This window comes from Trichosurus vulpecula, chromosome 1 (genome assembly GCF_011100635.1).
Source record: "Trichosurus vulpecula isolate mTriVul1 chromosome 1, mTriVul1.pri, whole genome shotgun sequence".
Taxonomy (NCBI): domain Eukaryota; kingdom Metazoa; phylum Chordata; class Mammalia; order Diprotodontia; family Phalangeridae; genus Trichosurus; species Trichosurus vulpecula.
Window position 1 is genome coordinate 481,799,374 of NC_050573.1, and position 12,745 is coordinate 481,812,118.

The 12,745-nt window shown below is 33.4% G+C and overlaps 1 protein-coding gene across 5 annotated transcripts in view; it reads left to right on the forward strand.

Annotated features, from left to right (window-relative positions):
• Window positions 1-12,745, forward strand: part of PJA2 (praja ring finger ubiquitin ligase 2) — a 116,923-nt gene that overhangs the window by 44,798 nt on the left and 59,380 nt on the right. For 4 of the 5 annotated variants that reach the window (XM_036736047.1, XM_036736079.1, XM_036736057.1 and 1 more), the window contains one exon: window positions 10,747-10,947. In XM_036736047.1, coding sequence (XP_036591942.1) covers window positions 10,749-10,947 — 199 coding nt within the window. In that variant the 5' untranslated portion in view covers window positions 10,747-10,748. Of the gene's footprint in view, window positions 1-9,357; window positions 9,451-10,746; window positions 10,948-12,745 lie in introns of all 5 variants that reach the window. The other variant, XM_036736065.1, reaches the window with a different exon arrangement.

Below are 12,745 nucleotides of genomic sequence, written 5' to 3' on the forward strand. Positions count from 1 at the left end.
ACTAGTTAAATGGTTTTAGGGACTTAGAAGAAAGTTATTAGGTAAAACTAAATATGGCCTATTCTGTTTCTGCCTCCTTCATCTCCCCCCTTTTCCTCCAAAAAGATAGAATCTTTATATATTCATTCATTGCTTAAGATTGTCATTTCTAGAAAACATCCTTAAATACTAGTACTGATTTTCAATGATAAATCCAAAAGGTTCTGGATACAAACTTTAATTTTAATAACTGCTGAAATAATGCTACCTTGTTTCTTTAATCTTTTCTTGATGGATAAAATTTAATAATTGTTCTCTATATCTTGTTCAATTAAATTTAACTTCTAAAAGAGCAGCTTTTATCTTTGTTAGTGATCAAAGATCAAAATTAATGATAATTGATATCATTATTTGATATTTGATTTCATCAAGTCTTTGGAGCTTTGAATATGTCAGTCTTCCAACAGGCTTTATTAAGTGCTTACTATCTGCCAGGTACCTGGGTGAAGCACCAGGTATACAATATAAGATTAGATTCATATATTTAATTAAAAGTAATAACTTATTTTAACATGTATTGTGGTTACCAAACTGGGGAAAAACATTTAACAGATAGTAAAAAAAAGATTTGGTTTTCATGAAACTTGATACAAACATATTGACCATCCAAAGGATTAATCATTTAGCTGAGATAAGAGGGTTTTGAACATGTATCACATTTTTGGCTTAAGATATATCAGCTTTTTAGGGACTGGAAAGTTTTTCTAGGATTCTAGCTTTCCAACAACCTTCCCATAGCTCTCCAGTTGCCATATGCACCATTTTGGCCCTTCATTTCTTATTGCCATTTCCATCTTAGAAAGGAGAGAAAAGTCTATTTTGCTTCTTTGTAGAGGAGGTAAAATCATGGCTAAAACAAACGTTTTTAAAGTGTATATGGATGTAAAATATACTCATCTCTCAATCTGAGATTATGTAATATAGTGGAAAGAATTCATTAGGCAATAAATAAATCAAGGTATAAGATACCAATAATGATACTTTTGATGGGTTAAAATGTGGCAGAAATCATCCATTAGTTGTAATTTTTAATGCAGAAGCAATAGTGAATTCAGTTTTAAAAAATACTTCTTTGTGAATGAAAGTAAGCTTTCAAAACTAATTATTTTTTGGGCATAGTCAATTCAGAATAAACAGAGCTCCCCTCTCCAATGCCTTCAGATTTTCTTTTTTAAAGTTACTAATAGAGTGCCTGTGATTGGCCACATCTTTTCATTTTTGTCATTTACTATTTGTTAACATAAGGGACTGATGTATGTTTTAACCTTGGGAATTTGGAAAGAATTTATATTTGTATCCGATCTGAGTTTTGTTGCCTTACTGATAATAATAGGTAGCATTTATATAGCTCAAGGTTTGCAAAATGCCTTCACAAATACTACCTAGTTTAATCCTTACCGCAGGCATGGGGGATGGGTGCTATTATTATCCTCATTCTACAAATGATGAAATTGAGGCTGATTTGGCTTACCCAGGGTCACACAGCTAGGATCTGAAATCAGGTCTTACTGAGTCTAGGACCTGTGCTCCATCTACTTGGTCACGTAGTTGTGCCATAGTTGTGCCAGTCATATGATTTTGAATCCATTTGCTTGGTTCTGCTTCACTTTTTTTTAATTCCATATTTTGTTATTTAATATTTTTTAGTTTTCAGCATTGATTTCCACAAGATTTTGAGTTACAAATTTTCTCCCCATTTCTACCCTACCACCCACTCCAAGATGGCATATATTCTGATTGCCCTGTTCCCCAGTCAGCCTTCCCCTCTGTCACCCTACTCCCCTCCCACATCCCCTTTCCCCTTACTTTCTTGTAGGGCTGCTCTCTTGGAAGGAAGAAAAAGCTATAGTAATGAAAATAGTCCAAAGTAATTAGAGAAATATTAATTATATATTGGTAAGCTGATAGTGCTATCTTAATTAATTTACCTATTCAGTGATGTACCAAACTACTAAAGTATTTCTTTCTACAACTGGAAAACTACAACAAAATTCATCTGGAGGAATAAAAGATCAAGAATCTCAAGCTAGATAATGGAAAAAAATGTGGGGAGAAAAAGCCTAGCAGTACCAGAACCTAATCATCAAAAATGATTTGGTACTCCTTAAAAACTGGAGAGACTGATTAGTGGAACAGATTAGGTACATACACAATGTACAGAAGCAAACGACTTGCAGCGTAGTGCTTTTTAAACCCAAAGATCCTGGCTCCTGGAATTAAGGACTCACTGTTTGACAAGATCTGCTGGGAAAATTGAAAAGCAATCTGGCAGAAAGTAGGTTTACAACTATCCTCATACTGTATACCAAAATGAGCTTCACATGAATACATGACTTAGATCTAATAAGTCACTCACAAACAAATTAGAGGAGCAAGAAAGAAATTACCTTTCAGATTTGTGAGTAGAGGGGGAAAGTTTATGACCAAATAAGGGATAGAAAGAATCACAAAAGATAAAATGGATAGTTTTAATTCCATAAAATTAAAAAGTTCTTACGTATCAAAACCAATGCAATTAAAATTAGAAGAGAATCCATTAACTTAGAAAAAACTTTATGAAAAGTTTTTTCAATAAAGGTTTCATATCTAAGATACATAAGAAATCAATTCAGATTTATAAAAAGTGCTCTTAATCAATTGACAAGTAATCAAAGTATTTGAAGAGATGGTTTTCAAGGGAAGAATTTTAAGTTATCAATAGTCTTATTAAAATGGCCCAAATCACTAATAATTAGAGAAGATGCTAATCCATTCTGCGTTGTTCTACCTCACACCTAGTGGATTAGCAAAGTTGACAAAAAAGGAAAATGACAGATGTTGGAAGGGGCTTTAGATTTTATCTCCTTAACCTATTTTCCAGGTCAGTTGTTTTTAATATCAGATCTCTTACATTTCTCTTTTAGTTTTTCAGGCTTTTGATTTTGTTTTCTTTATTGCTTATCTAATGGGGTCATTGATTTCTGCTTGGCCTGTTCTAATTTTTCGGTGGTCTAATATGTGTGTAATATTTGCTACTTACTTTTCTAAACTATGAACTCTTTCCATTTCTTTCCCCCAGAGTTTTTTTTTAATTTCATTTTTAATGTCTTGCTTCATTTCTTCTAAGTATATTGTCCTTGTGGAAAATAATTTTTTTCTTTGAGTCTCTAGCTTAATTATTTTTTAATTGTGTTTAATTTAATTCTAACAAAATGCTTATGGCTTTTTCAGTCTAATTGAGTTCAATTTTTCCATCTAAGTCAGATTCCTTCCTTGGTTAGTTTGTGGTGTTTCTTTACTAAACACTGAGCTTCATTTAGTGTTATAAATTCACAGGATTTTTTTTCTAAAATAAAAATTTTTCATCACATTCTCCTGCCATTCTGGTTCCTACCCTAAATGGAATGCCTCTCTAAGTGAATGACTGTTTATAAAATTAGTGTTTTATAACATAGGAAAGGAAAAAGAGAGTCCACACCTAAAACTTCCAACTCCCAAGATGTTCTTCTTTTTTTCATATAAGGAAAGCTTTTCTTTTTTTTTAAAATTAATTAATTTATTTGTTTTTAGTTTTCAACATTCACTTCCAGAAGATTTTGAGTTTTAAATTTTCTCCCCCTCCCCAACATAGTGTACAATTTTATATAGGCTACAAATATACATTCATATTAAACATATTTTCACATTAGTCATGCTGTAAAGAAGAATTAGAACCAATGGGAGTAATGAGAAAAAAGAAACAACCCAAAAAAAGGAGAGGGAGCAAATAGTCTGCTTCGATCTGCACTCAGACTCCATAGTTCTTTTTCTGGATGTGGATAGCAGTTTTCATCATGAGTCTTTTGGAGTAGTCTTAGACAGGAAAGCTTTTCTTTCCTGTTAATTTTCCATGTTTCCCAGGAGTTAATTTTTGGAACTTTATAAAATAATGAGTAGAATATATATCCTTGAGTTATTCCTGTACTTACTGGAAAAGCTTCTAGAGTTTCTCTATAATAAATAAATACTAACTTTTGTTTTAATGTCTTATAAATACACATTATTGTGATCAGATTAAAGAAAGGCTCATCTATGTCTGTGCTTTTTAGAGATTTTTGGTGGGTAGAGGGAAGAAGCCAGGAAATAGAGGGAAGATGGGCTTAGGAAAATTCTATAAACATATACATAAATATTCACGTTAGGGAAAGGAATAAAGTGTGAGTACATCAAAAGTCATATATGAGGATCATTGGACTATCAAAGGATCACATAAGAATAAAGCTCATGATTGGGAGACTAGATTCTAAAATGCCCTTGAATTGATAGGACTAAGAAAAAGAAGGAATAAAAATATTACTAGCACATAGTAGACATTTCTTAAATGTAAAGAAGATCCATGGAACTTAAGAGTTTAGTAGTCTTTGCATCATCAGCAGTATTTTAGTGGCCACAACCTTCTTCTTGAAACAAATTTATCTTTTATAACATCAGTTTTCTTTTAAGTGATATTTAAGCCATATTGCTTCAAAAATTGGACTACCACAGTCTCTGAAGAATTAAAAGTTATAGGTCAATCAAAAAGCAATGGAGAGAATTCTAGTTGGTATGAGCAGGCTACAACATATACCAATGAATAACTGCACAGAAGACATAGCATAAAAGATAAAATTTATTTCCAGAAATGTATGACCAAAAAAGAAGTGGGCCAAGAAGTTCCAGGGGAAAAAAAAGTGATCTTGAAAACAAGAGAGGTAGATAACTCATGTGTGCCATTGATCATCAGATGGTTTCAGGTGATCTAGATGACAGCACCCAGCATGTTAGGTGGACTGTCTGTGGAGGATTTATCGGACTACATGAAAAGTAATTGTGAAGGATAAGGTGTCAAAAGTATTATGATCTGTGGCCTTAGATGGAGAACCCATGTCTATATGATCACAAATCCATCAAAATATATAATCGTTAATGAATGATAAGACATCTCAAAATAAAGTATTATTGTACTTAAATTTAGTATCCTATATAGTCTCATCCAGTTTCCAATATGATAGGCCTATGAATTACTGTGCCTGCTTATAGGAATCAGTTGAGCCCATAATTTGGGGGATTCTAGTTTTATTGGATTCTAGTTTCATTTCATTCTAGATTCATTTCTTCAAATGTCACCTACCTTCCAAGCCATATCTGTATCAAAACTCTGGCAAAACATTTAGATTACCCCAAAAAGTTGATCTCCCTTCAATTGTGTGCGGGATGCTGAGGATTATTTTACATTAGTTTGTGATCATGGCTAATAACTTACTATTTACTATGGAAGAGCAGTAGCATAATTAATACAAAATTAATTTTACTTGGGCCTTGGAATGTCATGGGGCAATTACGCTTAAATGTGGGATATCTAGATAGTCACTTTTTTTTGGAGGGGGGAAGGCAGAGCAATTGGGGTTAAGTGACTTGCCCAAGGTCACACAGCTAGTAAGTGTTAAGAGTAGATTTGAACTCAGGTCCTCCTGACTCCAGGGCCAGTGCTCTACTCACTGTGCCACCTAGCTGCCCCTACACTTAAGCCTCAAGAGAAACTGTGTTGAGGATTTAATCTTTGCTGCTCACCTCTCAGTTATTACCTGGTCCATGTTATGTTAGTTTTATGTTGTAGTCAAGGTGAATTGTCATAAGCTTGCTATATTCATTTTCATGTATTGTGTATCCTACCTTTCTGGAATAGAGGTTTTTGGTGCGTTTGAGTGGTGTTTTGATTTTAAAGGCCTTATCTTGGTTTACAAATTTCTTACTGGTGTATTGTGAGAAAAACTTTCTAAACCTTAAAAAGCTAAATAAATATAAGTTGCTATTATTTGGGAAATTAAATAATTAGGCCAACAAAAAATTTCATCATGACGTTCTCCTTAATTATCTTAAAATTGTGGAGGCAAGATTTTTTAGATTATTAAGATTTCAGAATCATGATGTAGCTACTTTTTGAGCCTATCAAAATGACTTTCTCTACCATTTATATAGTATATGTATCATACATTTTGTTTTAATAATTTTGAAGAATTTTTCTTATGGTGAAATTTATTTTGAAATAGTTTTTATGGATAGCTTAAAATATGCATAAGCAGGTTTAGTTACATAGGCCAGTCCAATTTGTTGTAATGATGTAATGAAATCATGTTTAAACATAATGTGTAATAAAAGTTACTTTACTAATAATGAAGGATAAAAAGGATACAGTTTCTAAGGTCAAACACATAGTAATTCAGATAACACTGTGAAATAAAGTTGGTTGGAACTATGTCCTAGAGGGCCTTTAAGTGCCAGGTTTTGTTGTTTGTTTTCCCTCTGTTGGCAGGGAGGGGCTCCTAAAGGTTTTTGATCAAGGCAATGACATAGACTTGTGTTAGAGACATTAGTTTGAAAGTTGTATAAAGATTCTATTTGACAGAGGACAAATGGAGAAAGCTATTAGGTTGTTACAGTAAACTAAGGGAGAGATGATAAAGGCTTAAACTGGTGTTGTGTGATAAAATAATGATGATAGCTGACACTTGTATTGCATTTTGTTGCTAAATGCCTTACTTGTATTATCTCATTTGAGCAGCACAGTAGACCTATTAGGTAGGTACTGTAAGTATTATCGTTCCCATTTCATATATGAGGAGGTTCAGAGAGATTGAGTGATTTCGATTTGCTCATCCATAGTCACTCAGCTGGGAAGCATCGCAAGTAGTATTTAAATCAAGTCTTGCTAGCTTTTAGTCTGACCTGCTTTCCAGCCCATCCTATGGATATCAGGGGGAGAGGGGGACTTAAAAATGATGATTATTACATATGAGTTCACTGCATGTGTTAACTATTTCTTGAGGTACTGAGAAGATAGTAGTTTCCCTCAAAGAATTTATATTCAAATAGCCTTGAACCTGAGGCCAGAACCATTATTGACTAGAAAAAGGATTAACATATACTAAGCAACCTATGTTGATTGTTAAACATCAATTAGGTAGAAACCTTAATCAATTGTTGGGTTATATTTTTAGGAAACAAATCATGAGTTGGTCTTTTCAGTTTTTTTCCAAAATTAATTTCCATATACTTTGAAAACAGTCTCCTATGTTTTTTTAACCCACAGTATTAATGCTTAGAATGATGAAAGATCTCTTTTTTCGCTTAAATAGATATTGTCCTTCAGCATGCATTGCTTAATACGTCAAGAAATTGGATAATAGAACTAGAGAAAATTTTTCAAAAAGAGGGTTCTAATTAACCCTGAATTAAAAAATTAACCATTTGGACAAATCGAACTTATTAGGTACAACTGTCAAATGTGTGTTGTAGCGTAAAATGAAGTTAACTGTGACTGAAATCTTGATAGGCTATTGGCTCTTCTAATCTTGACAGAATCCTTTATGGAGAAATATTGAAATCATTGAATTGTGCAACAAAACTGATAGAAATAATCAGTTTGTTATATAGAAGACTCACAAATCCTAGCATACATGGATTCTGTGATGTGGGCTTGGGGGAGGCGGTATAGCTTAATGAGAAGTGCTGAATTGGAGTCAGAAAGCCTATATTTGAATTCATATATTGCCGCTCAGTGCCTTTGAGATTTGGGGCAAGCCCTTTGCCCTCTGAACCCTAGTTTCCATCTCTTTAAAATCAGTAGTATGCACTAAATGGCAATAGGAACAAGACTTGTAATTTCATTAATTTAGGGAAGCTTCCATATATTATACTCAAAATAATGGAGAAACTCATGCCAGTGCAAGTTGGTACCTTGTGTTCAACTTATACCCTTAAAGACTTGCTTGGACCTCTGAGAAGTTAAGTAATTTACCGAGGGTATTAACAGCATAAAATTTTTCTGCCCTCACTAGACCACTGAGGTGGTCTTTCTGGCTCCAACTCTACTGATCTACCCACTCTATCTGCTTACCTCTGTGAACTAGATATATTTTAAAATCTTAAATGGGAGAACCAAATTTAATAAAAAAAAACAACTCATTTTCTTAATTTAGTGCCTAATAGTACTTTGTGCTGAATAGCACTGCTTGTTCAGTTTGTTGAATTCAAATTTATTGAACTTTCAGCTCTTTACCAGAGTTCCTTTGTAAGAATTAATGTAAAACTTTGACTAATTTTATGAAAGCCTTAACACACCCATGCATGCACGCACACACACACACACACACACACACACATACATACACACACATTTCCTCTTCTATTAGAATATACATACATATATATGCATTTATATACACGTATGTATATACACCTCTTTTCCATTAGAATATTCACTGACACATTTGTTGTAAACCTAACAGTAAAAAAAAATTTTAGTGTGTATCCCTAATATTTGTATATTTATGAACCAAATACTTGTACATATGTACTAATGTATTATAAATATACTAATTGTACTAATATATATTATAAAATATGTAGCTAGGTGGTATAGTGGATAGAGTGCCAGGCCTAGAACCAGGAAGACTATTCTTCTTAAATTCAAATCTGGCCTCAAACACTTACAGCTGTTTGACTCAGGGCAAGTCACTTAACCCTGTTTCCCTGAGTTTTCTCATCTGTAAAAATGAGCTGGAAAAGGAAATGGCAAACCACTCCAGTGTCTTTGCCAAGAAAACCCCAAATGGGTCACAAAAAGCCAGACACGACTGAAACAATTAAATAACAACAAAATATTATAAAACATTTTAAAACACTGAGATAAATCTGAAAAATGTTTAAAAATAATATAAAATTTTACTAACATTATAAAATATTTTCCTTCATTAAAACAATAAATTATACTTTTTGTAACATACTTTTAGTGAGAACAATGTATTTAATATGTTTCATTGTTTTCAAAAGTCTCAACTTCACTCTTTGCAATAGGGATTCAAGGGGCTGTTTCTAAGTTGCTTATTTTGATACTTAGTTTTAATGGCTACCATAGCTGAAAAAGATCCCTCAGAGAAATACATAGATCTTTACCATTGCTGGAGTTATAAATTGGTTCAGCCAGTCTGGTACCCAGTTTGGAATGATGCCCCCCAAATTACTGAACTGTTACTACTAGGGCCCATATGTACAAAAGTATAGCACCTCTTTTTGTAGTAGTAAAAAAAACTGTAAACTGAAGGGGTGTCCATCAATATGCTGAACAAATTATGGGATATGAGTATAATGGAATATTGCTATGCTATAAAAAATGATAAAAGAAATAATTTCAGATAAATCTGGGAAGGCTTATAGGAATTGATGCAGAGTTAAGTGAGCAGAACCAGGAAAACAATTTATACAATAGCATCAACATTGTTAATACGACTTTGAAAGACTTAAGATTCCTCATCAACCCAGGGACCATCTCTGTTTCCTGAGGACCAATGATGAAGCATGCCATCTATCTCCAGACAGCAAGGTGATGGACTCAGGTTATTGCGGCCGATTGAGGTATACATATTTTGGACACTTCTGGGGAAGGAGGGTCTTCCTGTCTCTATTGCACCCCCGGCCCTATGGGAGATCTGGACAATATAGGAAGGAAGTAGCATATTCTGTCAGTACACACTCTTTGGTCCTTGCTCCTGGAGACGCACAGTCAGTAAGCAAATATTTATTAAGTACCTACAACGTATCAAGCTTTCTGCTAAGTGCAGGGGTTATAAAGAGGGGCAAAAGACAGTCTCTGCTCTCACTTGGTTCCTGTTGTAGCATCGCCCCCCTGGAGTCCAGGTTGTTTGCAAAGCCGGGACCTGGAGACATGAAGTGTTTACTGTGGCTGTGGTGGAGGAATAACTGCCTGCCAGCTTTCTTGCTTGGGAAAGTATGTGCACAGCTGACTTACCACTCAGTGCACTCTGAATTTTGTACAGACAGGGAGAGAGAGAAGCAGAGATAATTGGCAGTTGCATAGGTACCGGACAGTTGTGCTACTTTCCTCAGTCTAATTTTTTTCATGCACCTCAAAGCATCGTCTTGTATGCCTTACTTTGGAGACTTCTGGTGTAATTCATCTCCCTCATTTCCTAAGTAGAGAGTCATAGTAGGTTTTCTTTCAGTTGCAATTGGAAAGTGACTTTCTAATATTTGACTTCATGTTAAGTATTTTAAATTATGTCCTATGATAATGGCTGTTTATTATCCATTACTGTACACATAGCCTCCTTGTGCCTCATTTTCCTTATCTTTAAAATAAGAATGTTTAACCAGATGGTCTCTAAAGTCTCTTCTAAATCTTTATCTGTGATCCAGTCAGCCTATAGTATTACTCTGTTTGACATAGGATAGTGTAAGTGACTTATTTTTTAAGCCACCAAAATAAAAGTTCCTATATCCTATTGTGATATATAGGTAAAAGTATCTCTTCTCTTGACTGCTGAACATTATCGATTTAGATACTACTAAGATATTAAAAAATTTGCCTATTCCCCCATTCTTCTAGACCAAATCAAAATGGGGCCAAAACTCAAATAGAAATGGGTGCCACTAATCCGTATGTAAAGACCTCTGCATATTGACTTGGTTTTAAAATGTAATACTATGTTTTATTGTATTTTTATTTATCTTGTTAACTTTTTTGCAATTTTGTTAAATATTTCCAAATTACATTTTAATCTGATTCAGATCCTACTCAGGAATGTGTGGCCTGTGGACTAACATGTTTGACATCTCTTTTCTAAATAAGACATTCTCCTCATCCTTTCTAATTTAATTAGGTATGTCCATTTTTTTTTCAAACTTTTTCAGCAATGGGTCAGGAATCTGGAAAACCTACCTGGCCAAAACCAGCTGGAGGCTATCAGACAATAACAGGCAGGAGATACGGAAGAAGACATGCATATGTCAGTTTTAAACCATCTTTAACCAATCAAGAAAGGAGCTCAATTCAACAGAGTGGTGAATGTGAAGGACTGGAACTAGATGATGTTCAAAAGAAAAAGGCATCATGTGAGTAGTGACATGATGATTTTATACATTATGAATGGTTAATTTTTAAAATATTCTTTGAGATTACGTATAGTTTAGTTTACTTTTTTCTGTAGTTCTGAGTGAACTGAGCCCTAAATATTTTACCACAGGGCACAGCATTTTTAAATTAAGTTTAATATTTTTAGTATGTTTTAAGAAAAGAAAGTAGTAAAATAGGGCAGATAATTAAAGTACAACTATTGTCATAACAGTAATTATGTCCCTTCAAAAGAGTGATCTAAATATTTATATAATCACAGAACCCCTTAAAGTTTTAAGGTATAATTTGGTATGATATAAGAAAACAAAGGATTAGGACTAGGAGACCCTAGTTTGTTGAGTAACTACCTATGTGACCTTGGGAAATGTACTTCAGTTCTCTTGACCTTAGTTTCCTCATTTGTAAAATGAGAGGTTGGACCAGATTTCTCAGGTTCTCACCAGTTATAACAAGCCCTCAATCTGGGTTGTCTTATCTAGCCTCCAGACAATTACAGAAATCAACTCTTCATCAGCTCTGACAGTTGTTTTGTTTCTAGCCTATTGGAACACCTAGAGTATCAAAGTAGAGGCAGAATATCCCATATCCTTGACAGTGTTTAATAATTAAAAGTTTCTTCTTTTATTGTGCCAAAATCTGCCTTCCTTTAACTTCAGACATTGGTCCTAGTTCGACCCACCACAACAACACAGAATAATTCTAAGTCCTCTAATAGCCTTTCCAGGTATCTTTTATTACGAAAAGTTAATTTAAGAAAAGGCTATATACTAATTTTTCTCCGTCTTGCATTTACATGTTTTCTTAATTTTATTCTTATTCCTAATGATATCTTTAATTCTAAATGGCCTATGTATATATTAGTAGATTGCCATGATTTTCTTATCTTTAATATAAATACCAAGTAATACAGGTAACCAAAACTTTTGTTATTAGACTTTGTTAAATATTCGTTTATTTTAAAAGTATTTTAAAAATGTCACCTTTGATTTCATTCTTTGGATTGTGGTGTTTTTTTTTCCTTCGGACATGAGCAAACCTAGTTCCATTCTAGGTTTTTTTACTTTAATAATTAAAACTGACTACTTAAGTGAATATCTGTCTCAGATTAAACATTTCAGTGATAAGTTTTTCTAATTAATAATCACTGTAGTTGATCATATTTTACAGTTATATAGTTTCTTTTATTCTAACACCTCTATTTTTTCTATTGCTGAAAGATAGCCCTACTTTAGCAAGTCATAGTTAAATCCCAGTAGGAGTACCTCACATCTCACAAGATTAAATTAAAAATAATCTTCACCAAGAAAACCTCAAGGTGGTATTGCCATTATTATCATTAATAATATAAAGTACATTGCACTACTCTCTTATTGAGCTGAATCTGTTATGAAATATTTGCAGCTATTATTTTCTGATTGACAACAAAATGTGGCAGATTTCCCAATTCTGTAAAATCTTTATCAAATGTGTGCAAAATCTGTTTTTTATCATTAGCATTTTATATCATTGTTATAAGCATAACTTGATCTTTGATAATAGCAAGTAGTAGATGAAAATAGTTTTTCAAGATGTTAAATTAAAGCCAAAATGTGTGATTAAGCTATTCTTCTTATTGCTAATTTTTCAATAATCAGTTCTTATATGCCATTCCCACTGATTTATTGAATAAAATAATAGAAAAAACTTAATTTTCTGACAAGCTGACCAAGGTCATTGTCCACTCTCTTTTGTCTGCTGAAAAATATTAGTGGTGGGAGCCAAGTGCAAAGTCAGCTA